Source organism: Colossoma macropomum, unplaced genomic scaffold (genome assembly GCF_904425465.1).
Source record: "Colossoma macropomum unplaced genomic scaffold, Colossoma_macropomum, whole genome shotgun sequence".
In the NCBI taxonomy this organism is placed as follows: domain Eukaryota; kingdom Metazoa; phylum Chordata; class Actinopteri; order Characiformes; family Serrasalmidae; genus Colossoma; species Colossoma macropomum.
In genome coordinates, this window is record NW_023494808.1 from 19,620,232 (window position 1) to 19,648,218 (window position 27,987).

General features: G+C 38.9%; 1 protein-coding gene and 1 pseudogene across 1 annotated transcript; one reads left to right on the top strand and one right to left on the bottom strand.

The window, feature by feature from the left end:
- Nucleotides 1-4,302: 4,302 nt before the first annotated feature.
- On the top strand, nucleotides 4,303-18,002 carry LOC118797903 (annotated as a pseudogene).
- A 424-nt stretch (nucleotides 18,003-18,426) lies between these two features.
- On the bottom strand, nucleotides 18,427-27,971 carry cryaa (crystallin, alpha A). Its single transcript, XM_036557202.1, has 3 exons — nucleotides 25,016-27,971; nucleotides 24,327-24,449; nucleotides 18,427-21,331 (listed from the first exon to the last, which is right to left on the bottom strand). Exons 1-3 carry the CDS (start codon nucleotides 25,205-25,207, stop codon nucleotides 21,125-21,127), a joined length of 522 nt encoding a protein of 173 aa, XP_036413095.1. The 5' UTR covers nucleotides 25,208-27,971; the 3' UTR covers nucleotides 18,427-21,124.
- Between the last annotated feature and the right edge of the window lie 16 nt (nucleotides 27,972-27,987).

Consider the following 27,987-nt stretch of genomic DNA (forward strand, 5'->3'; position numbering starts at 1 on the left):
TTATGTGGTTTGAGACACAGCATAATACTCTTTAACATATTGAATAGTGAGGCTGAATCCAAATGCTCCATGCTTCCTATATAGTGCACTGCATAGGTCACGAAATTATAGCTTTTACCTCCAAATAATACATTAAATATCCAAGACTTATGTCATGTCACCCTACTGGACATTTAGTGCACTGTGTGATTGTAAAAGCCACGCTTTGTGGCTGATATAGAGCACTATATAGGAAGTGGGGAGACATTAGAGATTCATGTCTAAATAGTGCACCACCATTAGCAGCGCGTTCATTAGTAGAGTATTATATGTGTACTGCAGTCGTCTATGTGCGTTTTCTTCTTCTTGCCTTCTTGAACTGCTTCCATATAATGAACAGATTTGTTCTTCAAATATGGTTCTGAGAGGCAAACTTGGCTGGATTTAGCAACTTTAAAGGTGGTACATATAGTCTGTACTTATGTGTGCTATTTGGATTAGGGTGTTCATTGGGAACGCTTTGGTTTGTATCAAATCACGTGTCCACTCTCAGGGCGAGACACAACATATATGGGATGACAATAATAATAATAATAATAATAATAATAATAATAATAATAATAATAACAAAGAAGAACATTTTATAGAATTTTAATGATAAGAAAAATAATTATATATGTATTAATCCTGTTTTTATAATATATTTGCTAAAAATACTGTACTTTATATTTTTGTTTTATATAAGTTATTGGTCGTTTAATTATTATTATTATTATTATTATTATTATTATTATTATTATTATGGAGCATTTTGTCCAGTGAAAGCTGATAGAGACAGGAGTGGCCTACAGGACTCTGACACTGGCAGCTTAAACTGTTTAGAGGGCATCTGCCTGTAGGTGGCGCTGCTGTAACACCAACATCACTTTAACTCCTCAAGCAATTACGAAGGAGAACCTGGCAGCACCAACGATCCTTTTTAAATCAGTGTAGAGGTGTCTGTATTCTTCTAAAACTGGAGTTCCCGTAGATTCTTATCAAATCTTACTAACACTTTAAATAAATTAACAGTGTTTAAGATCATGAAACGTGTGAAGCTGTCTTATTTCTTACTGTTGAAGACTTTCCAATATAAGATGCTGCCTAAAGAATGGGTTGAGAAGCAGGGATGCACTGATGTGGTTATTGTGGGCTGATGCTGATATTTTCACATACACATCTGCTGACGTGGATACATTAACATCTGTAAAATGGAGAAATTGGGACTTGATCTACTGGATTAGTATTACAGAGAAATGTAACATTCATGTGTAGAGGAGCATGACTGCAGTACAGTTAATAAAACACAGATATTTTAGCACAATAACCCAGCATCACCCAGACCAGCTCTTCAAGACTACAACAAATACATAATCAAATATCGGTTTGATTTATCAGTCAAATCTAAACATCGGACTGATGCTGATATTTTTTTAAATCAAATATCTGCCAATATTGATATGTTTCGGATACCATTGTGTATACTAAACTAATTCAGAATAGTCCATCTACCAAAAAATGCAGTCGACAGCGGTCCTTTGGTCAGAAACTGACCACTGATGTAGGCAATTGGTAACAAAAATCTAACACAAAAAGTCATTTTTTGATTTTCAACCAATCAGTTTGAACAATTAATACATGCCATGCCACATTAATACATGCCATATTTAAGTTTGTTTGTGTTCCTTTTGTTAAGGTCTTAAAAGTATCAAAAAACACTTTATCCAATTTTAAAATTGAGCGGTAACCCTGTAAGTATATCACCGCGACCCAGAAGGATAAGCGGTTTAGAAAGTGTGTGTGTGTGTGTGTGTGTGTGTGTGTGTGTGTGTGTGTGTGTGTGTGTACATATATGTATATATATACATATTTATCTCGCTGCTGTCGGGACAAAACCTCATATCTCCATTTTTGTCATTGTTCAGTTTTTGACATAATTTGAAAATGCCTGTTGCCCTTATAAATATCTATCTATCTATCTATCTATCTATATATATATATATATATATATACACTTAAGATTAAGATAAACGTCAAAAAGCAGGCTATTATGTTCAAACTACTCAAACACTCACAGGATTGTATTAGTTTCATTTCATACTGATATTAGGCTGATACCAATACCAGATAACGGTTGTGCTAGTGTGTAGTGTACAAAATATTAACAGAAATTGTCAGTCTTTGAGCACTAGGTAGCTTTACATGAATAATAGCAGTGATCTTATACTTTTTGTGAGGTTAAAACGTTGTTCAAGCTACTTTTTACACATTCATGATTGGCTGTGATAGTTTGCTATCGGGTGGCCACAGTCTGATGCTGTGTTTAATAATTAAAAAGCTATCAGTTAACAGCACTAACTGTGGCAGTGTGGCCCGAGGATGGGAAAAAAAGAGAGAGAAAAACATAACTTTTTTCAGTGTCAAAGTCTGTCTATTAGAGTCAGAGTTTATATTAGCAGGAAACACAGAGCTGGCACACATGGGGAGGACAGGGGAATCCATGACAGAAAAACATCCAAAGAGAAAAACATTCAAAGAAAAACACAAAGCTAGGAAAATAACACAAACTAACGCAAGAAACTAACAAAGCACAAAGAAAGAACTGGCAGAATAACTAAGAAAAACAACATATAGAACAAAACAGTGGTGTAACAACAATGCACAGCTGGGAACAATATCAAGCAAAGGACTATAAATAAACAGAAAAGTGATGAGACAGCTGGGAACACTGATTACAGAGCAGGATTACAAACAAAACACAGGTGGATACTAGGGATGTATGTATTGGTTAACAATTCAGTGACTTAGTTTTGCTCGTGTTTAGGAGTGAATAAGTGTATTATATTATACTTTAATTATACTTTGTTTTTTTTATTATACTTTGTTAAAGGAAACATTTTCAGATTTTTTGGGAATTTCTGAATAATTTAGTGGTTGAATAGTGTAAATAATGGTAATTCTGAAAAAAATATGTTTCCTATGGGGACTAGTTTGCCATATAACGCCCTGCATGTACCCCTCTTCCAAAAATGTTTTTTAAAAATATGAATAAGGTCAATAGTCTCTCTCAAGACTATCGTGTTTAGCAGCGTATTCATAACCATTTCATTTACAAACTTTCTGTGAGGGAGTTTTTGGAGGCATTAACCCTTTAAAATCTCAGACTTATTACATACTAAGATTTATTATGCAGTAACTACACGGACTTCAGTGCAAACTGCTTGAGGTATTCTTAGGTTATAGAAGTGTGTAATAAAGTTTTGGGCCTGTCGGCAGACCCTGACCATTTAAAGGGTTAAATGGTTCCCACATCACCACTGTGAACAATTCTGACTCAGTAAGTTGCTGTTCACATCAAACCACTGTGAATGACTTTGTTTACACCCGAATTTTTTAATTATGCAGAAATGAGCTTTGCTCTAAATAGGCATCCTTCATTACTCATCCGATACAAAAACCTACCAATTTTCAAATGTATTCCTGCTCTCTTTTGTGAGACTGAATATTTTAGCATTTAACACCAGTGGTATTGCCTGAAAAGGAGGATTACAGCCCTGCGTTAATTTTGGCCAAAGTCTGTTATACCTTCTATATGCTTGAGCAAATATCCAGTCATTAACTATTATGGATAATTGACTATCATGTCAAAATGAGTCAGAGTGCACATCTCTAGTGGATATGGATATGGATAGTGGAAAATAGGAGACAGAGCTAGAGAAAAAGAAGTAAGGCGAGACTGGGGCAGAGAAAAAAAGGGGGAGACTGACAATATCATTGATTATATTTATACGATAAGAATTATTGAGGTATTGTCAAAATAAAAGTACAGTTATTATATTGATTGACTTTTTATTGAACCTCTCATTTACGTAACACCAAGAATCATCTGCAATTTGAATAAATATAACATCACCAGCACTGTTACTGCCTGCTGTTCTGACTATAGCTGTTTATTTGAAAATCCATTGTCCTGGTGCTGGATTTATTTATGAGTATATCATTTACTTTCACTTTTAGAATTATTAAAATTTGAAATAGTATGATTATTATTGTGTTTTATACTGCACTATATCACTAAAACTGAAAACCTTCCCATCACTATAATAGCCAGTATAATGTACATATCTGACAGAACACGTTTCCAGGTCTCTTAAATGGTTTCTTCAGTGGGGATGTTATTAATTTCAGTCCTATTCATCAGTGTAATTTGCTACCAAAAAGCCACTTGCTGATGTTGTGTCTCCTGTTCAATATTTAAACAGCTATTGGTTAATGACACTGGCCATGGTGGTGTTATCAGACGATGGGCTGGGGTCTCCCTCGAGCCAGCCTGGCAGACCACTGCAGGTTGGCTTCTACGAGATTATCCGTACGCTGGGGAAGGGCAAACTTTGCTGTGGTGAAACTGGCCAGACACAAAGTCACCAAAACACAGGTGATCTACATTTTACACAACCACTACATGCTTAATTATTCATTGTGTGTCCAAAAGTTTATAGACATCTGCTCCACAATGTTAACTCAAGAGTATTAATAGGGAGTTTGTTCCCCCTTTGCTGCAGAAACAACCTGTTGTCTTCTAGGAAGGCTTTACACTAGATGTTGGAACATTGCTGTAAGGTTTTGATTGCATTCAGCCACAGCAGCATTATTGAGGTCAGGTACTGATGTTGGATGAATAGTTCTGGATCACAAAAACTTCAGCTCATCCCAAAGCTATCGGATGGAGCTCCATCACTCCCAAGAATGCAGTTCCACTGCTTCAGAGCCCAGTGCTGGGGGGCTTTATACCCCTCAAGTCAATGGCTGTCATTGAGCATGAAAATATTAGGCTCATGTGCAGTTGTTCCAGAGGTTCCAATTCAATTGGCTGTGGAAATTATAAAGCTGTGTGTGCGAAATTGAACACCTGTATCAGCAGGGGTTCACTATGTACAAGGCATGTCTTAATACCTTTGGACATTCACTGGATGCTAAAGAGCCTATATCATACATTGGTCTTGTATTTTATTATTTTTTTTGTATAAAGGCCACTATTAGTGTGGTTATGAACTGAATAATTCATTTTCACATGACCATTTCCCACTTCTCTTTATCCCTTAGACTTAAGCAAGTTGTTTTTGTTACTGTGCCTATAAGACATAAATATATAACATAAATGAGAAGTTAAAATCTGTTCTTATTGGCTGCTCGGTATTGTGCCTCAAAAAAACAGTCCAGGCTAAAATGGGCAGAATGGGTGGAGCTAAACCACCGTAGGCTGAATAGGTGGATATAAATGTGCTGGTTTTTGTGACACCACAGAAACAGTAAATTTTAAATCAGCCATTTTTGCAGTTTAGTTTCTATATAAGGTCTATATAGATTGGGTACCTGTAACAGTGATTTCCATAATATGTGCCCTTTAAAGGGTTCATAGCTTAGAAAGCTTTTTTCCCCTTTTTTTACCTTTACCTTTTTTAAATAAAACTGTTTGATGTAGTATTATAAGTAGCATTATACGTTTCAAAACGTGACACTCAGTCCTCAGTCCATACAGTCGCTATATCATCTCTGTCCAAAGACAAACAAGTATCCCCAAAAGGCAACTTCATAGGAAGAACAAAATTTGAATGTAAGTTAATGTAATGTGATTATATTCCAAGTAATTTTGGAGCATTTCTCTCGGTCATGAAATTTTCACACAACGTAAAAGGCAGTTGCTGAGCTCAAATTAAATACAAAAGATGAAAAACAAAAAATGGAAAAAAAATAATAATTCTGGATAGTGACAATATGCAAAGTAAGCTGCAAAAAATGTCAGTTTTGAATTCAACATGGTTGTGATGTCACGGCCATAAACACACTTAAATATGACCACCCATTCAGCCTACAGCAGTGTAAACTACCCACTAACGCTGAAGTTACTGAAAACAGTGTGAAGCCTCAAGTGCACAGTAACAAAAACAGCCCTAATTCTAAAGGATAATTCTAAAAAAGGAAGTGGTCATATAACAACTAATCACTTCTCTAAAAAAATCCAGAACATGATCCTACACAAATATAAATGGACTTCAGGCAAAAGCAATTTTCACAATAGTTGTGTGATTACAGTGATTGGCTTTTTGTTGCTTGAAAGCAGTTTGTTCTAATTAATGATCTGTAATCAATTCTCACAGGTTGCCATTAAAATCATTGACAAAACTCGTTTGGATGCTTCAGATTTGGAGAAACTCAACAGAGAAGTTAAAATTATGAAGCTTCTGAACCACCCGCACATCATCAAACTCTACCAGGTCTGTGAGTTCCCATATTGCTACATACATGCCACAAGCAAGCTGTCACTCCTGCGCATTTAATAGATGTCAAGTTATGTGAAACTATAACTGAACACTATATCACTTTTTCTTAAAGCCAGCTACTTAAATTGTAACTGCTAGTGGCAAAACTGCTTGAACACCACACTTAACATAAGTTTGCTGGTTTGTGTGTATTATTTTAGCAAGGTCTTATGTAGAGATGGCTCCAAATTGATACTGGGTATCAGTATCAGACCTGTATCAGTAGAAAATGCTGGATCGGATATCGGAGGAAAACGGAATGAGTCTGATACTGTATCAAACTATAAGATCAATAACTATATGATAATGTCATATGAAAACATTAAGGATGTTTCATGTGATATGAAAAAATATAAATGTTTTGTAGAATATTTATTTTAAAGCTCAGTAGTTTTAAAGATAAAAAGATCAATATCAGAAAATTGGTATTGTATCATATATATATATATATATATATATATATATACTAATACACACACACACACACACACACACACATACACACATTTAGTACTACCAAATATTGAAAAAATCAGTGTCATTTAATACCAAATTTTAGTACCTTTGTAATCAGTCTTATTATCAGCAAGCCCATAAGCATGCTTGTTCCAAAATCTAGACTGCTGATTGGCTGTCTAAATTACATTCCACATGCAAATTATTAAGGTCAGTGCTTCTTAACTACTTTGCAGTCCATTGTGGTCAGTGAATAAACCCACTTCCAGCACCTCATGTCTGATTTAAGCCACACACACTTTCAGTTTGTAAATTGAGAAAAGGTCTTAAAAAGTGCCATTCAGGAATCAGTATTAGTATCAATATTGTCAGTATTGAGCATTTTTTAATGATACCCAGCCCTCATCGTCAGAAGTCTGCTCACATACTAACGTCAGACTTAAGACACAATCATAAACTTTTTTAATATTATCAATTAAGTTGACAATTTAATTTTTTTTTTTGGTCACTGAATGTAAATGTTACAGTACAAGCCTAAAGAGGCCAAGTTAGCTGATTAGCTCTCATACTTCACGTCTGTCAATATATAGTAGCTCCCAACACTCCCAAAGCTCAAATAAACAAACATTACTTATCATTAGAGGTGTATTGGTACACTAAGCCTACAACTCGATTCAATTCATGACACTGTGTCTACATTTCAATATTGTAGTGATATTTTGAACAAAATTTGAACGAGGATAAATGACTATTATCATATAGTTGCACTAATGACCCTGAGCAAGGAGGCAGGAGGAGTTGAGGCTGGGGGATAGCACCAAAACACAGTATCAAGATACTTTCACATTATGTATCATGGTATTTACTTAAAATTTGAGAAGTTGTGCCACATCAAAAATACTATCAAAAACTATAAATACAATGAAGTTTATTCAGTATTTCACATATTGTGCTGCACTAAATCCAATCAAACAAGACTTGCTGTAAGTAAATTATTTACAAAATGGTAAAATATTGTTATATTGCCCACTCCTAAGAGAAGTCCTGGTGTAAGCTGCTGATTGGTGCTGATCATCTGGTGTTTAAACAGTGCAGTGGAATTAGATACAGGCATAATAGAGCATCCATTCTTTACAATGCATTGTCACATCTCCACGATGCACACTGTCACAGTTTTCATTGTGATATCACGATCTCTCAATGTATTGTTACACCCTTACTCATTACTGCCCTCTAACGGTTATAGCTTGAGTCAGAAGTTTGACGTGTTGTTTTCTTAAGATGTACGTCGCGTTCCTATAAATGTGCTTTCTGCTTTCTTTACATGTGTTTGCTTTAAACCAGCTGATTAAAACACACCCATTTCACACGCTGTTTGTTGACATGAACATATGACTGTGAAAGCTAAGTGTGGAAAATAATTGCGGTTGGCTCACATACTGTGATCAGCTCAGATAATTGCGATCATTTGATTATGTAATAATTGTAAAGAGCTTAGTCAGAGTCTTTCAGTCATCTTAACGATCAACTGATTCAGCTGTACTTTCCCACGACTGCTGCCTCATATTATTTTTATGGTGACTAAAAGACTCTTGAGGTTTACAGGAGGGGAAACAAATGACCTCAATTTCAGTCACGGCACAACTGTTTTCTCCTTTCTCAATATCCGTGAGTCTGGGGCATATTTATGACCATGCCCTATATTAGAAAGATAAACAGGAAAAGGACTGAGTTGTGTATTGATACAGGGGAACCATGTCTGGGAAATGATCTCAGACAGGATATATGAACCTGTCATTCAAACTGATGTTCTGCTTTGAAAATGTGAGGTATTGCTTACCAGCTTTTGGGTATTTGCCCTTTGTTTGAATTGCAGGTTATGGAAACCAAAGACATGCTGTACATAGTAACAGAGTTTGCAAAGAATGGGGAGATGTTTGGTGAGTGTGATCATGAACCTTCAATTCAGTTTAATGCCATATTTTTGAAAAGAAGCTTGTCAGTAGCTTTAACTCTAGAAGTCTACAGTTATTACTGTTGTTTTGTTTATCTACTGACATGTAATTACATAATTAGTTACATTAGTACTGTGTGTTATTCCAGTTTATCCAGTATAGCAGTTGAAACTTTTCCTCTGGTGTGAGTTTAAGGTGAAACAGAAAATTTATCAAAAATGCCAAATAAAAAGCCAGCTCCAGTTTTGTAGAAATCAGACGCGACTCAACATTTAGCACCTTTTTTGCCAGAAAGCAATATTGACATAAAATTATGGTTCTTTTCAGGTTCTTTAGTAAAGAAAATGGTTCTGTATAGAACCATGAACACACAGGGAACCCTTTGCATGATTAAATGGTTCTTTGCATTGTTAAATGGTTCTTCAGATTGATGGAGAATGTGCTGTAGATGGTTCTATATAGAATCTTTTTGAAAAGGGTTCTATATAGCACCAAAAAGGGTTCTTCTATTGTACGATGTCAAGCCTGTAACAATAGAAGAACCCTTTTTGGTGCTATATAAAACCCTAGGGTTTTATATAGAACCTTTTAAAAAGGTTCTAAATAGAACCATCTACAGCACATTTTACATCAATCTGAACACTTTAATCACACAAATTGTTCTATATAGAACCATTTCTTTACTAAAGAACCCTTGAAAAAGCATATTTTTTAAGTGCGTATATGTTGTTCAATTTTGTTTTCACTGTTTTGTGCAATAAAAACATTTCAGATTTGCTTTGGCCGTTAAAAATGCTTGTTATGAAAAAGTGAAGGGACTAATAAAAGCCACTGTTCATCTACAAAAATAGGTTTACATAAGCATCTGAAATATTTTTATTTAAAAAATATATGTATTTCGTGATTCGTACTGAAACCACCAAAAATTGCAATTATGCTGTGATGTAATTACATAATTACCTAATTTAAATAACTAATTAACATTTTTTCTTTTTGTTTTGATGTCAAGAAATGACAAAAATGTGACAAAAACATAAAAAAATATTTTTTACTTTCCACAAAAGAATACTGTATGCAGACCAATAATTCATCAGCTTGCAGTTTCTCTTTTACGTACACTCACAAATGTGGTATTATTTGAAAGTTTACAATTCTCCCTTTTGACAGAATTTCTCCACTCATTTCTATGAGCTACAAGTGAGAAATGATTAACAGGCTTTTGATATCGGGACTTCTAGAATGTCAAATTTCTTCAAAACCTTTCAAACACAATTCAGTCCCTTTTAATCTGAATTTCTCTTCTCTGTGTCTTTTTCCTTCCTAAAGATTATCTTGCTTCCAACGGCCGTCTCAGTGAAGAAGAAGCTCGCAGAACGTTCTGGCAGATCCTCACAGCTGTGGAGTACTGCCACAGACACCGTATTGTACATAGAGACCTCAAAGCTGAAAACTTACTGCTAGACGACAACATGAACATCAAATTGGCAGGTGAGACACCAGGCCTATCATAAAAACTACAGTATACTGAAAGTAATCAATTATAATGCAAATATACACAACATATGACAACATTTTTGTATTTGAATGCACTGAGCTGCAAGTGAAGAACTGCTTGTATCACAACCTAACGTTAAAATAGCCATATGTAGCCTAATTTGTTGTTGGCTACATAAGTCCTCTTATAGCCTAGTAGAGTGAGAGTGAGATGACCATCTTGAGTGAAGTGATTATCAGCTGATGTTCTGTATGTTTTTTGTGCAAAAACACTATATAATATCAGAATAAATAAAAGTGAACATAATTACATTTTCAAAAAAAGTTATTACTGTGTTGGTAAATTAATACAGTTAAAAGAACACAGGTTTAGTTCCTGACTTCTCACTGCGCTTCTATCATTGCTTGAATTTGATCATCAGCAGCTCACCTGATTTAATTTATTGAAGGATTGATTAGATTAAGTAGGTATTGAGTAGTAACTGTAAATGCAGACTTTCTCAAGGGGAGTTTTGGAAATAGTTAAGATATCACAGTCACACATAAAAGCACAATATTGAGTGTTTTTTTTATATTTTTTTTTTATTAGCAAATAATACTTACAGCCCAGATATATAGCTTTACATATTGCAAGGTATTGCATATTTATGAGAATTTCCAAATAGATTTACTTCATTTCTTTCCTTTCTGCCTTCATCAGACTTTGGATTCGGAAACTTCTATGTGCCCGGTGAACCTCTGTCTACCTGGTGTGGAAGTCCCCCTTATGCAGCTCCAGAAGTCTTTGAAGGGAAGGAGTATGAGGGACCACAGCTAGACATCTGGGTAGGTTCCTCTGAAGAACGTTAGTCCAACTGCTCTGCTTGTTATCCGCCTTGTTTGACGTCAGTGGAGTCGTGGTAAAGACAGGTGACTCATTAGTTTGATGCTGTTTTATGCTGTTATGAGTGAAAGCCAGATGTCATTCTAATACATGCTTGAAAAACAGATCAGCATAAGGGTTTTTATTGAAAATATCTCACATGGGATGTTTTACTCTTTCACTCAGGCCTAGTACATAGCTAACTTGTGTATCTAATATGCTGTAAAGGCAGTTCTGAATTGTTCAAACAATCAGAGACAGTGTAGATAACAGCAGGTGGTAGGAATATGGGAATTGGGGGCTCATGGCAGTATTTTTCATGCACATATCTGCTGACACCAGTGTCAATGCCAATAAGTAAACATTTTTAAAATGTAATCATTGGGACTAAATCCATCTGGATTGGCGTTACAAAGAAATATAGCATAGAGTTACAAATACAGTAAATTGAATCACATGCAGACATTACAGCACTGTAGCCCAGCTTCACATAAACATTCTGCTCTTCTGGAGTCTAATCAATACATTATCAAATATCGGCTTAATTTAATTCCAATATCATTGCTCTATTTTTTTTTTTTAAGAGCTACCAAATCTCTGATTTTTAACTCTTCTGTTCTGATTTTCAGAGTCTGGGAGTGGTCCTGTATGTGCTGGTGTGTGGTTCTCTGCCATTTGACGGTGCTACTCTCCCTGCCCTGAAACAGCGTGTTACAGAGGGACGCTTCAGAGTGCCCTATTTCATGTCACAGGGTGTGTAGAGCGCCAACACACCAACTCTTTCAACATGATTGGCAGTTGCTGCAGGCAAAGGGAAAATTGTGAACCCTGCTACAGAACACATTCATTTAATTTCTGAGCCTCTGTTTCGAAGAAGTTAGAAAACCCATCAATGATTTTCAAGGATAAGACAATTAATGACGGACTTAAGTCCATTGTGGTGTTTGATATATAATAACAAAGACAACAAACATTACCTTTAAACTAGACAAAATCAAAAATACCATTGGAAACACACAATTTACACATATAACTTCAGGATGTACTTACAATGGCCCATATTTGTTTTAAACAGCTCAGATTCATAATGCTGAACTGTCAGTTTATGCCTTTTACATAGAATTGAATAAGACTGGACTTATGAGGCCTGAGCTTAGACCAGTGTTCCTACACCGAAGAGCTTGATAAATGAGGGCCAGGGTCTATATATCTCAATCTTTTCTTCCACAGAATGTGAAAACCTGATACGGAGGATGTTGGCGGTGGACCCTGCCAGGCGCATCAGTGTGGCCCAGATAAAGCAGCATCGCTGGATGCAAGCTGACCCCACAGATTCCTGCCAGGCCACTTCTGCCTCTCATTGCACTGATGGCCTACTCCAGCCAGAGAGCTACAGCGAGCCAGTCCTCAGTCTAATGCAAGCGCTGGGCATCGACAAGCAGAGGACGATTGAAGTGAGCAAGACTTAGGTCGTTTTGTATGTGCTTTCATTTTGACCACATGTCAGTTTTGGTTCTAGAATAGCAATAAAACAGTAAAACTATCGCATTGGTAGCTGAATTTGATTAAATTTAGAGTCAACCTAAAATAAGTATTGTCATATCATCTTGTTTAAAAGACAAACGTCTTGTTTTCTCATAAACTCCCATTAAGGTGTAAAGACTTTTTAATAACATGAGTGTGCACCAGCACACAATCCCAGGTTTGCACTGGCGCTGCGAGACTAATGTCGCTACCAAGTAATGTAAGCTTATGTACACCAATTATCATCATGAGAACTGCATGCTTAAATTATTGCACATGCTATTATCTATAAAAAATGGACAAAAGTATGTCACATAGTTAAAAAACAGTGGTAGCAGCAATCTTAAAGCCAAGATTTTTATTGGTCCCAGTTTATTTGGATGGCCCCAAACAGTTTATCTGTACAAAGTGTGTTAAAAAAAAACTTTTACCAAACTGGTGAAGCTCTTGGTGATCCTCAACAATGTTAAAAATATGGTTAGGATCAGTACCAAACTTAGGGGTTTGGGACAATAAAGCGAAACTGAATAGATATTTAGTTGATTGTAAGTTAAATACAAGCTAAGCATTCACAGCGGGCTATCCAAATAAAGTGTTACTGTTTTGGTATTGAAACACTGTCCTAACCTCCATCTCTCTCCATAGTCTTTACAGAATGGCAGCTACAACCACTTCTCTGCCATCTACTGGCTCCTACTGGAGAGATTGAGAGAGCACCGGGACCAGCAGCAAATTCGACAGGACCGGGACTGGCTGAAAGAGTCTGGTTACACGCTTCGAGGAGCAGAGCTTTCAGGAGAGGTGGAGTACAGAAACGCTGCCTCTCCAGGCATCCAGTTGGACACTACTGTCAGCAAGAAGGCCCCAGCTAAAGACTTTGTGGAAGTGGAAGAGGGATTGCCTCTTGATCTTACCACCGAATCCAGAAACACAACACGCCGACACACTGTCTCAGAAGTTTCATCCTCCAAACACTCATGCCACCCACCAAGTGAGTAGCTTGTTATGTACTGTACAGTTACAAGAGCTGAATATCACAAAGGTCCAAAGTAAGGAGTCATGTATTGATTTATGGAGTACTTATTTTATGCACTGTAGCCCACTTACATAGAGAAAAGAACTTCTAGAAACCCATGAAACCCTTACATGCGTACCATGGTGGAGTGCTTGTGCTGGTCATTGGTATTGAAAACCTAAGTAGTCACTTTTATCATTATCACTAACCCAGCAAGCATTTAGAGAAGGCCTAATGATTTCAGTGGAATAAATAATGCATGTCAGTAATTTTTAGTTTTTTTTTTATTTTAATTTTTAGGTTTTTTTTTTTATTGAATCATATTTCTTTGTGGCACTGTGGGTGGAGCAACTTAGAGTTACTGGCAATAATTTTCACCTATACCAGTAAATCCACAGGTTATCAGTATTGCCTGACACTATTGGTCTGTATAGATTTAATGTTTTATGTATTTTTCATATTTGTGTATAATGTTTTTGTACATAAAAGAAGGGATCAAAAAAGTATCCTTGAAGAGGTTATCAAATTATTGGTATGGTATGGTATTGGTATGAGTATTAAAACATTTTTGTACAGTACACAGCTCTAATCATAGCACCTTGTAGATAAAGTTGTGATAGATAGAAGATAGAAGTGGTGGGTCACTAATGACCTGAGGTCTGTAACATCTCACAATAACCCTTACATTCTGTTTCTGTTTCTAGGTATTGTTGTAGACCTTGTGGATGATGCTGCCTCAGCTGGCAGTCCCAGACTCTGCTCTTCCTCCAGTGCCTCCAGCTCCTCTCTCACTTCCGCCGGTGCCATTTTAGAAGCAGGCACACATCTCTTTGCCCACCAACCCCAGGGGCTGCACCCGTTCTCACAGAACTCAGTAAGAGCCCCTCTCACTCAGTCATCAGTCCTGGGGTTCCAGAACAGTCTGCAGGTTCCCAGCTTCCAGGAGGGCAGAAGAGCCTCAGACACGTCTCTTACTCCAGGTGAGATCAGACTGGGCTTTACTGACACTACATATGTGCTCAGAGACATTTACATAACCCTGTCCGAGACACTGCACAAATATACTGTCAAAAATGGACTGTTATTATTAAAACTGATATTCTTGCTATAACTAAAGTGTTTAGTTGCACAGATGTATTTCAAACAGTAAGCATTATGATCAGCGGTCTCAAACCTTACTCTTGGAGATCTAGCAGAATTTAGTTCCAGCTTGCATCTAAAATGCTGCCTCCTCCTCACCTAAACCACTAATGTATCTGATACAGCCAAGGACTTCTGAAGAAGTTCGTTAGCTGAAGTAGGTGTGGCAGATTGGGACAACATTCTGCTGGAAGGTAGATCTCCAGGGCCAGGATTGGTGACCACTGATTTAAAAGAACCACAGTTAGGAGTGGCAGATGGACACTGATGTGGAACATCTGTCAGAAGTTTTCAGAGTCTGCGTAAAGAGCCTAATATTGACATCAGTAACTACATTTACATGACAGCTGACTTTTTTTATACACACAAAAAAAAAGTTTTTACACCAGAAAACTGTCACTCACTTCACTGGTTGGTACCCTCTATTATACATCTTCAGTACTTCTAGCTAGACAACATAATTGTACCGTATTCCATTGTGAGTACATTATTTTAAAGCTACACTACATATTATTTTTCGATAAATCTGAAAGAAGAAGCATCACTAAGTCAGGAGAAAAAACTCATTAAAATACGGTGTGTGTGCGCTGTGCAAGTCATCCTGAAATAATAACTAAAATGTCAGAGGAGCCGGGAGGGAATTTGCAGGCTTTTTTCGGACAGCGTCATAAGTCTTTACGTATTAACGTCAGACGCACAGACTCTGGCTCGATGTTTAGGTCTCAAACGCAAAATCAACGTAGTACTGATAAAGATATAATGACAATAGTAGATAATTCACTTACATCCTCGGAATACACATTCTTCACCAATTATTGACTGCTCAATTATTATTTTCAAATTCTCTTTTAACACGCCTGACAATCATCAGATTCAGGGAAGTGGGAGCAAAGCACAACAGATGCTACAAAATGTTCTTCCATGTGCATGCAGTTACTCATTTCCCCCAGTGCCATGGGGACCTTAAGACTGTTGTACCTTCAAGGGTACGTTTACATTGTTTATACTTTGATAAACAAAAATGTACTAGTAAAGTATCCTTTCTCTGACAGTGTAGTTAGTCTAAGAAGCTAGACTGTACCAAGATGTTTACAACAGATATATAAATTGGTAGTCCAATTTACATGCACGCCAGCATGAAAAGCCCCATGAAAACATGAAAAGCCACTTTCTTGAGGCGCTGAAGTTCATCCACGTACAGTCATATGCAAAATAACCTGCTATAGTCTCTGCTCCCACTGGCACATTGTGTTGGTAAACTGTCTGTAATTAGCACCTTTCTTAGCAAATCCGCCCCTAATATTCAGTATTGGAAACTCTAACCAAAGGAATGTTCAGTGACTCTTGATCTCCCCCACCTCTTGTAGGTCTGAGGGCCTTCCACCAGCAGCTGAGGAAGAACATTCTCACAAAAGGCTTGAATAAAGTCAAACGACCTCCACAGTATGCATGGCCCCCATTCCATAGTCTACAGGACACTAATGTTTCTGTAGTATCACCATGCTCTCCAACTCACACTCATTCACGGGACCATCTTCGGAATCCAGTAAGGAGCTTTCAGGACCATCAGAGGTGAGAGTTTAGACCTAATTCTCCCAAAGCCTTCAATCAAACATTCCTGTGACGCTCACAGTAAATAAAAGTTGATGTTGTCAGTTAGCATGCTGTCATAAACTAAAATATCTTCAAGAAAGCTTGTACATTTTAGACCAGTGGTCACCAGCCTTGGCCCTATAGACCTACAGTACTGTGCAAAAGTTCGAGACCACCATTCATTTATGGAATTTCTAGTCAATACAGCCATTAAGTACAAGTTATTGTTACTTTTCAGACGCTATTTTGCAGATATAAAATAATCCACATGCAAAAGGAAAAGGAATTGTAAAAACAGAGAAGGATGGTTAATAGACAACCATGCAAGACCTAGCAGACCTCTAAAACAGTCACCATCAGATAAACAGTACTTAAAACTTAAAACTCATCTTTGAGAGAGGAGAAAATCAAGCTCCACTCTTGATTCAGATCTGAAACAATCCACAAGTGTTTCTGTCCATCCTTCCACTGTGAGAAGACACTGAAAAGATGTGTAGCTGTCGAGAAGCCATTACTGAGAAAAGAAAATAGACAAAAAATAGACAAGAAATTTGCAAATCAAACAGAGAAGCTGGTGGTGTTCTAAGAACAGTGGACTGGGCCCACTAGAGTCCAGATCTCAACATCCATGAATCTGTTTGGGATTACTTGGATTGTGAGAAGCAGAAAACTTGTAAGCTGAAAGCAAGTCTCCTGAAATGAAATTCCTGCAACTTTTAATGGATCATTCTTAGAGTGCACTATTATTTTGTCTTCATACAGAATGACTCATCTTCATCTTCATCAACCCAGTCATCAGCAGCTGCTACAAGTGCCCGCTTCTCATCCACCTCCCACTGCAGCCGTTCAGCAGCAGCACATCTGGCAGTCCCCAGCTCCTCCATTCCTAGGCTTTGGGAATCTCTTGACTCCTCCTCTACCACTCCCTGAACACCAGGGGCACTACCTTAACCCGACATGTCACCTTCAGCCTCCTCCTGGCCAGCTCTGCCCTCAACAAGAACCACCCCCTCAACACTCTTCCTGTCTGTCAGCTCTGGCGAGCTCTTGGTGCTCCTTTTCTAGCTCTTCATCTTCAAACATGGTGGATTCTGCCGCACTGCTCCTGGAGAGCCAGCTGCAGATCAGCCCCAGCTCCCAGCCCCAGCTTCAGTCTCGCATTCAGTTGGAGAATGGGGCTCCTTGCTGCCCACACTGACAGTGCTGGAAGGCTGCATTAAAATCAACAGCTTGGTGAAAAATCAATTTTACACAATTATCCACTTACTTGAAATGTATTAGATCAGCTATGACATGTTTGGTGTTTTAGGTTGTTTACTTTTGCGCTGGAGGTATGAGGCTAAGGTAGACAACAAATAATGGAAGATACAAAAGTAAAGAAAAAAATTAGGCTTCACCTCGACTGCTACTGCAGTTTTTAACTATGCAAAAATACTTTTGTTCTTTTTATAGTATGTCATGAAACGTCAGAAAACACCTGAGTAAATCTAAGATGACTTAACCCCTCAAAATCCCAGGCTTATTACAAAGTAAGGCTTATTATTCAGTAACTACAGGGACTTCAATACAACGGGTTAAGCTATTGTTAGGTTACAGAAGTGTGTAAGTAAACTTTGGGCCCGCCGGCAGACTCATGGCCATGTAAGGGGTTAATGACTCAATGCAGTTTGAGCCAAGTGTGTGATGATTTAGCCTTCAGTTTGCCTGATGCTAATTGGTGGCATGTATGTATCCATTACTTGTTAGCTACATTAGCCTCATAACTCTAGTGCAAAGCTAAAGAAGCAAACTTTGGAAACCAACATTTGCCTTGGCTGACTGACTACTTATCGTTGCTGTCTAAAGAAAAACAAGTATCTCCAAAATAACAATGTTACAGGAAAAGGCAAAAATGTTTTTTACTATCAGGGTTTCAGTGTTAATGTGAAGGGATTTTATTACAAGCAGTTTTGGAGCATTTATGTTGCTCTTATCATCATGAAACATTTGCACAGTGCAAAGGACAGCTGCTGTGCTCAAATGGAAAAAATAGAGATACTTTTTTGTTGGTTTGTTTTTGTTTTTTGACAGTGACGATATAAGGGGTAATTTGTGTAAATCTGACGATATTGGTGAACTGGCCACATAAAACATAAAGGCTGTGATCACAAAGGTTCAACCAGGTGTAATTATGGACACTCATGTCTGTTTGGGCCACTATTTGGACAGTTCAGAGCTTTGTGGGAGAAAAGAGGAACATGGCTATCAAGTATGCAAACTTGCTAACGGGGGAACAACATTGGCCTCTTTTTTTTCTTAAACAACATATTTAAAGAAGTCTATCACTGATTGTCACATTATAGATTAGTTTGTCAAAAACATTTTGCATCCTGACAATCAATTCAGTGAAGATGAGTGCACACAATCTGTCTTCCATTATTATTTTACTTTTATATTTTTCCAAAGTTATTTATTTTTCATTTTATGCATGAGAATATTCAACAAGTAATAGTATTAAGCAAAAGTAACAACAGCAAAAAATAAAAACAGGTTCTATATCACATATATATATGGTTCTTTTTTGTTTGTTTGAATAAGCAAAAATATTCTATGTGTGTTACATGCTTTGCCTGATATGAAAGTATTTTAGTTGGACTGGATTGATGATGAATGACAGACTGATTGATCAGTACTATTATTCATAACAAGGGAAATTTCCATGCTTGTATTTATACATATTGTGTGTTTAATCACTCTAAGCATGCTTCCTATTGTATTTTATGAATGACCAAATATAGTATAAAGTGTTATAAGAACCTGTTGACTATTTTGTCATTGGCACATTATATTTGCATTTATTGAATCACATACATTACCTGTCCAAAAACAGGTCACCCAACATTTCTTCTGAAACCAAGGCTATTAAAATAATTGCCCCCCACCCTTTCCTGCAGTAACACCTGTTCTGGTAAGGCTTTGATTTGTTCTGGATCTCAAATTCCATTCCAACTCATCCCAAACGTATTTGGATGGAGCTCAGTTGGATGCCTGTGCCAGCAATAGGTTCACATTAAAGTAGCTGAATTCACTAATTAGAAGAAGTGTCTGAATACTTTTGGATATACAGTGTACGCTGTTCAGAATTCAGTCTTGTTCCGTCTGTGCCCAGAGTAAAAACCCATGCATGGTCTTAACCAGTAAAGTGGAACTTGGATGCTGTGGCCCTGGCCTTCTGTAGACTGTATAACTAACTCACTCTAGGCTAACGGTCATTCCAAAATCCTAATAGCAGTTGACTGATAGCATAGCATTTCAACCAGCTGAAGCTTTGTTAAATCATCTTTTCAGGTTGTCTGGGATCCCTTGTATCCCTGGGACCTGATTCAACTCTACCTGCAGTGGACAGCTGGTTCCACTAGAGTGAATGGGCATAGGAGGCTATGCATACCCATCTGACTAAGGCTTCCCTGTCGAAGGTTTAGGCACAGTTTGTGGGCCCTTTTAAGATCCTGAGATTGGTCAGCCAGGTTTACCAAGTCTTCACGTGTCTCCTGTCATGCTAGGGGTTCCTGGTCCATTAAATGATGTGACACCCCAGACTGAACCACCTCCGCAGAGGCTTCTTCTACTTGCCTCATTGCTTAGCAGAATTTTTTTCAAGATAGGAAAGTTATCCTAGAAAACTGAGAGTGTAGCAGTACTATCTGATAACGATCTAGTACATCAAACATCAGACTTAAATTAACTGTGAAAACCTGTTCTAAGTCAAAGTGTGCTTTAACTCAAAGTAAACCTTTCTTGAGGACTGTAGTGTGAAGATGTACATCAGTGGACCCTTGAACTAATATAATTTGATCTTAATTTATCTATCTAGACTACAGGTGTAATGCATAGTATTTTGTTTCTAACTAAATTATGCTCACTAAATGAAATGCTCTCTGAAGACCTGTCCTGTGATATAGGAGTAGCATGGCATGTATGGTGTAATAGAATAAAAAGACAAGATTTTTTGCCTCTTGGTTAATGATACAACTTTATTGTGATCATTTTTTTTTTTTAGTAGACCCCTCAGGAAAGGGGCTGTTATAAGCAGAACTAGAGGCTACAAGACAGGGAGAGAAAAGTCAGTGGGACAAAAGAGATAGGGCGAGAAGAGAGTGGACACAGGTGAGGAAGACTAGCCAGACGGCTGGATGGTCCCAGTGTTGGAGCCTCTTACAGATCAAAACCCCCTTGAGGAGAACAAGACTTAACCTTAACCAAACCCTCTACACTCTGCTTTGACGTACTCTCTCAGAGCAGGACATCATACTCCTGTTTAGCAAGAGTAGCCAAACACATTTCTGAAATCTGCCAAAAAGGCCTTTTTGGATTTGTTCATGTGATCCTGTAGAGAAGATGAGAAAAGATTGAGACGAGACTGTCATTGACCAGAAGGTGAGGGGTTTGGATTAAGGGAAGCTTTCAAATGGTTGTCTCAAACTTTCCAGACCCCAACCATTCCTCTTTATCTGTTCCTCACATTAGTATGATAATCAAACATCTTAACAATCATAGTTTTTAGCTAAGATCTAGAAGAGGGTATTAGGCTAGATGTACATTGATACCTTTAGGGGCAAAGTGGGGAGAGGGTTTAGTAACTGCAAGGGGTTAGATCATTTATAACCTAACCGCCAAACCTACTTGTGAGGTACCCCCTTGCTTGAAGCCAAGGCCCCCAGCTGAGCCCCCACTTGCTCCCCCTTTTCCGCCAGCCATTTAAGACTGCCTAAGAGGAGGGGGCAGCGTTGGTCTTGTCATCACGGGTGACTTGAATGTTGCGATCTCCGCGGCCGGTCTCTGAGCCCTCTGTCTTGGGCCCGTAGACAGTGAGCAGGCCGTCGCGAGACAGGGTGCAGGTGACGGCCGACTGGTCCACGTTGGAGGGCAGGCGGTAGCGGCGGTGGAACTCACGGGAGATGTAGCCGTGGTCATCCTGCGGAAAGGAGGAGAGTGGCGCGGGTATAAAGAAGAAGATGTTGGAGAGTTTGGCTCTAAAGTGATTGTTTGAGGTGAAATAGGGGGATTTAACAGATGCCTAGTCCAGACATGCCAAGGAGTCCATTCCACGAGTCCATATTCTTTTAACATCTGGAGCGCAAATCAATAACACAAGTAAAACAAGCTAACTAGCGACACACTATCATTAGCTAACAGAGCTATTTTCCCTTTCCAGAGGTAATATTTATTTTGCCTGTACGCAGTGTGTCCTCCACACATATGACTCACATCTATGTGATTATTTGGAGCTTTTGGGGAGGCTTTAAGCCTCGCTAGCTTACGTTACATTCATGGGCTAACAACAGGCTAGCTGTCAGCTCCAGCTTCACAAGGCGACTCAGTTTATTTATGCCCTAACAAGTTTATGTTCCCACCCACATTTCACTCAAAAATTCTCCTGGTTGTCCCTAGACGTTTCCGTTATGAGATCACATCCTACAAGACTATTGGATGCCAGGCACATTCATACAACACTAAAAACCCTACAGACACACCATGTTGGAGTGCGAGTCTGTTGTCCTTTCACCAGTAGATATGCCCTGGTCTGATACCATAAGATATAGACATACTTACAAAGCTGCTTTTACCTTTACATTGAAAAACAACTAAAGGCCACGGCATGTGGCCACATAGGTTTACATGTTATGCTTGTATCTGAAAGACATTCATTCATTATGTCTTTAAAATGTTGCTGAAACCCTTTTATCTCTGCACATGCACTAAGTACTGTACTGGACAACAGACAACAAGCAAGATTTAAGTGATTGCCTGATGAACAGCACGCATCTGCAATGGAGTGGGTCACACTCTGAGACAGATTTAGGGTAAAGGCAGTTTAGCCTGTAAAGATTATTCACAAGCCTGCAGAGTCCCACAGGATGGCTGCCTGTGACGCAGAGAAGACGTCAATCCGCCGAAAACATTCCAAGAGATTTTCCCTCATCTGCACTCTCCCTTAAGGCTAAACCATGTGCATAAACTGTTGGTGGGGTGAGTTGGAAGGGAGGAGGGGACGGGAAAGCAAATTATAGAAGGAACGAGGTAGAAAAAAGACTGAGGTCTTAGCAGCAGGGAAGAATTCGATGATGATGAGGTTTGAAGGATGAGTCATGTCATGGATTTATAAAAAGTCTGATTGGTTTCATTGAGTCCTCTGTAGTACGGAAAATCAAATGACTGTATATGGTATCGTGTAAAAACGTAATACGAAAAAACACTTAGTACAGAGCCATTATCCAGGAAGAGCTTTCTCTGGGAAAGCAAGTGGATACTGCTCTCAGTTTTGGAAACCGTAGCTGCTAAGACTGAGATCTAGAACTATTTGACCTAGTGAACTTCTACTATTGGGGCTACACTATGCACCAGCAGCAACTTGAATAGCAAGGAATGAGTGCAGTGAAGCATTACTAGGGCAATTAGAGATCCACAACCATGACACACTGTCATCATAATGCCATCTTTCAGTCTGTCTGGTTAAATTCGTTCTGACTTAGAAAAAAAACCCTGAAGGATGAGGAGCAATTGGCCATCATGAAGAATGTGACTACTGGAGACTTGTCTGCCCTTCAGATATGGCATATAGACATGTCTTGTGAAAGCTGGTCCGCTGATCTGAGAGCAAATTACAGGACGCTGCAATTGTTATGTCACTCAGCCCTACAGGCCTGTCTGTCAAACAGACAGCTGGCTGTCTATGACTCTTTCCCTCTCTCTTATACACAGGTTGCACAGCACTCATAATATAGGTCCACAAAACTCTATTCTTTTTAAATGCTGCTGGTCCATATCTTGCCTGAGACTTCTCTTAAAAAAGAAAAATCTAGAAGCAACACTATTGAGTAATTACAGGCCGATTTTAAATCTACCTTTCATTGGAAAAAATATTGAGAAAATCGTCCTCAAGCAACTTACTGAGTTTCTGTCCTTAAATAGCTGTCTAGACAAATTTCAGTCAGGTTTTTGGCCTAATCCTAGCACTCTAATTAAAGTTATTAATGACATTCACTTAAATACAGACTCTGGAAAAATATCTTTTCTATTACTGCTCGATCTCAGTGTTCCCTTGACATCACTGACCATAAAATTCTTATAGTTAGTCTTGAGAACTGGGTCGGGCTCTCAGGAACTGTCCTAAAATTGTTGAGTTCCTACCTGCAAGGAAGGGACTACTTTGTGGAACTTGAAAATAATATTTCTGAGAGAGTGCCAGTGACTTGTGGTGTCCCACAGGGTTCAATTCTTGAGCCACTCTTATTCAATTTATACATGCTGTCTTGGCTAAATACTACAAGACTATGAGATATCACAACTATGCAGATGATACTCAGATTTACTTGGCCCTCTCCCCAAACAACAATGGTCCCCTTAACTCACTTTGTAAGTGCCTTGACCATATAACTAACTGGACAGGACAAAACATTTCATTTATTTCATGAAACAAGCACAATTCTCTGCCAATGGCATATGATCATTTCATTTAGGCCTGGGCAATACGACAATATGCATCGTTATTGTGAGAAATTACATCACATATGTAATAATATGCTTTCCTGAGCATATTGTCGTTATCATTAGTACATAAAAACACTTTCCAACTGCATGTTTCATTACAAAGAGAGCATAATTAGTCCTGTTATTGACTAGATTTATGTTGTTTTTCACTTGCCAAGATATTTTTTGCCATGTAGGCAGAGGTACAAAATAAATGGAAGAGCTATGCACAAAAAACTATGGCTCAGATGGAAGACTGAAGAGCCATTTGTTAAAATGTACAAGTGATGTTTGCAAATAAAAGGGGAAACATGTCTGTTAGAGTACTGAATTAAATACCAACTTGCAGCCACTTGCACTGTGGTTTGAGTGGAAATTCTTCCTGAAGCCAAGTTCTAAACAAACATTAGACTTACTGTAAAGGTCACCTGACGGCTCACCTGTCTCTCCCCATGCTTGCCATGGATCTCCAAGTAGTCGTCTGCCACCTTCACATCAAGCTCCTCCGGGGAGAAGTGCTTCACATCCAGGTAGACTGTGAACTTCTCTCTGTCAGACCTCACCTAGAGAAGAACCAAAGGAAGCTTTGATACGAAGGAATCAAAGCAGAAGACATTTTTGCAGATCTCCAGAATTTTGGAGAAAAGCAAAAAGCTTGAACTATACAGTGGACACAAGCCCTTATGACAGTTAGGATAGTACAAAATGTCAAACTACTTCAGTGGAGCACAAGAACTTCTTTTGGTCTGTGAAATAGAAAGACGTTTGAGTGTTTTCAAATGTAGCCATTCAACAAATGACAATGCGATGTCATGTGAGGTGCTTAAAGGCAGAACTTCACTCTGAATGACAGGTAACACAACATATTTGTCTTATACAACCTGTAATCTTTTGTCGGTCATCAGCAATACTGTCATGATACAGCCACCTTTTATATGAGTTATTCACATTCAAATGCACTTTCGGTTGGATAGCCTACTTCATTTCTTCCCTCAGCTCCACTACAACCTTAAGCAAGTCATTGAACGTCTCAGCATCAAAAACCTCTTTAACTGCTGCAAAGGCTCCATGAGCAACCCTTGGAATACACGTACAACCAACATGGTCACAAAGCCAACCAGCTGCTTACCTCAGAGATGCCAGAGTTGGAGGACTCCAGGAAGTTGCGGAAGAGCGAGTACCGGTAGTAAGGGCTGATGGTGGAGGTGGCATAAGGGAAGAGGTCGAAGTCGAACAGGCCCTCCCCGAAGAACTGGTCAAAGAGTCGGGAGGGGTAGCCCAGGGCGCGTCGGAACCAGGGGTACTGAATGGCAATATCCATAATGACTTGGCTTGGCTTAACTTGGACTGGAGTTGCTTAGCAGGTCTTGGCGAGTCTCGGCCTCTCTGCCTGGGACACCCTTGGTGTAGTCTTTGAACTGGGATTTGACTGAGAAGAACAAGACCACTGGAGGGAGATGTAAGGAGGCTGTGGAAGGCTGTGCAAGTGGGCAGGGATCCACGAACGGTGCGTGCTACCTTCAGCCGTGGCCACCCCCGGCCTTTATATAGGTGAGTGGCAGAAAGAGGGGCTTACACTGGGATCTCTCTGGAATGGCATTAGCTCATGGTGGGAACGCCGGTGTCAGCAGAATCACTGACCTGCGGACGACAGTCTGGCCCTGGACGGCTCCAGGCAGTGGCACGGTTGCCAGCCTATGCCACCGCCGGAAAGTGAGCAGCTGCCAAAACAAACTGGACCTCAAGCTTGGAGGGGTGGAGGGGGATTCAGGAGTGGGTCATGGTCTGTCAACTGAAGAGTATCACTGCCATAAAGGCCACTTCCTATTGCTGTGCATGGTGGTTTGGGTGGAGATGCTCTGAACAGTTGTCTATACAGATGATCACACCAAAAAACAACCCTTATACACCACTAAATACATATATTGACATACATTATACAGATTACATAATGCCTGGACCAGCACAACTGCAGGGGCCTGATGCTGATAAAGAGCAGGGATTAGGAGGTGAATGTTACACATTCCTATACTGCACAGAAGGCCACTCACCATCAATGGGGTTCCTGTATCTATTCAAAAGGCACAGAGTAAACAGGTAGGCCACAGATTTCCAGCCTTAAGCACTACATTAAAAGCAACTATACGTTCTGAACTTCACATGTATACAGAAAGAGCAAAACATGGAAAGAAGAAATTGTTCCAGTCTGATACCAGGTACCAGGTTGGTTTCGGTGTGATATTAGCAGAACATGCTGCCTTACTTTTAAATGCTCAACTTAACTGAAGCACTTCAATTAAAAATAGCTCAATTTATAACATTGCACAGACAGTTACTGTACATGTTTTTACTCTGCATTCTTATTTTACATATGCTATTCTCTACATTCACTCTGTATATAACACGTATACTGGCAATATCTTTATTTTTTTACCACTCTAATGTCCTTCACTGTACATATTGTAACCACAGCATCACTTACTATGGAAATTCAACTGATTCTTTTGCAAAATTCAATGAGTGTGGTAAACAATGTCATTCAGAATGTTTTAATGTGAAGTGGGTAGTTGTAGAGACACTTACCCACTCAGATTTCTTCAGAGTGATGGTGACACGAACCAGGGGTTGTGAATATTGCCAGTTTATTTTCTATCCAAAATAATCAATGAGTTTTTATATGTAATTTTCATGATGGTGATAACATGCCAAAAAATATGCTTACTTAACCAAAAATAATTTGCTAAATATTAGCTAAAAAGCTAATTATGTCCTGAGATGAGGGAGAACATTACAAGGAACAGAGAGTCAAAGGTATGAGATTGGCCCACATTAACAAAAGACAGAGTAGTTAAAATAAAGTCACCTCACCTCCCAAATAACCCTCAGAGGTTGAGTTATTACTATCATTATTACTACATACTAGCATATGTAACTATGTAATTACATATTAATTACATTGTAAGTTATGCAATTAATTCTATTTACATTCAGTTTATGTTCTATATTGATGGTTTCACAGGGCACTAAAATGTGAACTTCCTATAACAACTTGTCTCACGTGAGACTCTGTGTTTGTCAGGTAGGACGCTCTGAAACCACCGCCAAAACATTGCATCACAGCACAATCGGCTTACTGTAGACCTTAACAGACCTTAACAAACACACGTTCAGCGTATATGTGTGGTCTGGGTGTCTATCTAGCTTATGTTCAGAACGGTCGGCCCAGGACTCTCCCATCAGCCTGATCCCACATCTGATGACTTCCCCTCTGGGCCATGTGGGGCAGCATTAAGGTAATCCCCAGGGGCTTTTGCTTGACACGCTGGAGAGGCTTAACCGAAAAGCACCAGCGAGGCCCTTTTTCCAGCCCAGAGAGCCCAGGGCCACGGCAAACATGAGGCAGCTGAGGGAGGGGTGTGTGGGCCAAGAGGACGGAGGCTTGGTTGCTTGGCTGGGGTGTTTTCCACAGGGGTGGTCAGGGGCCGGATGTTACGGGCAGTTAAGCTCTGGCCTCGTTTTAGCTCACTCAGCAGCTTTTTGATCGGTTGTAGCTTTTTCTCAATGGGCCACAACATGAGACTGTCAGTCTCGCTAGAGGGCTGATTGGAACTGGTGTGTACAGGCAGACTGGTGTATGATATCTGTCTCTTTCAAAGGGCTGATTTTGCTTGTTGAACTTCTTTCTACCAGGTTTCACATCTAACATATGCCCAACAAAATTGGTGGTCCACCGTATCTTTTACAAATTTTAGCACTGGTTATGTTTCCTCCGTTCTCCCAGAGGCGTCTTGGTTTGTCTATTATTGTGTTGGTTAATATTAGGTCCTAATCGATATGCAAATGTTGTGGTGAATTGCAATACCAACTTTAAGGGGTTACATTTTCTGAATTGTTCTGCATTGGAGCATGCATCTTAAGGTTTTTGTCCTATCAGTGTGACATCAGGACTTTGAATACTTTTGAATCACAAGTTTGAATCTGACCGTTATCAATATATCAGCCAACCGTATGTGTGTATATATATGTAACAAAATATGCAGAGAAACAGATGGACTACAAAGTATAGTTATGCCTGATCGGCATAACATACATACATACATA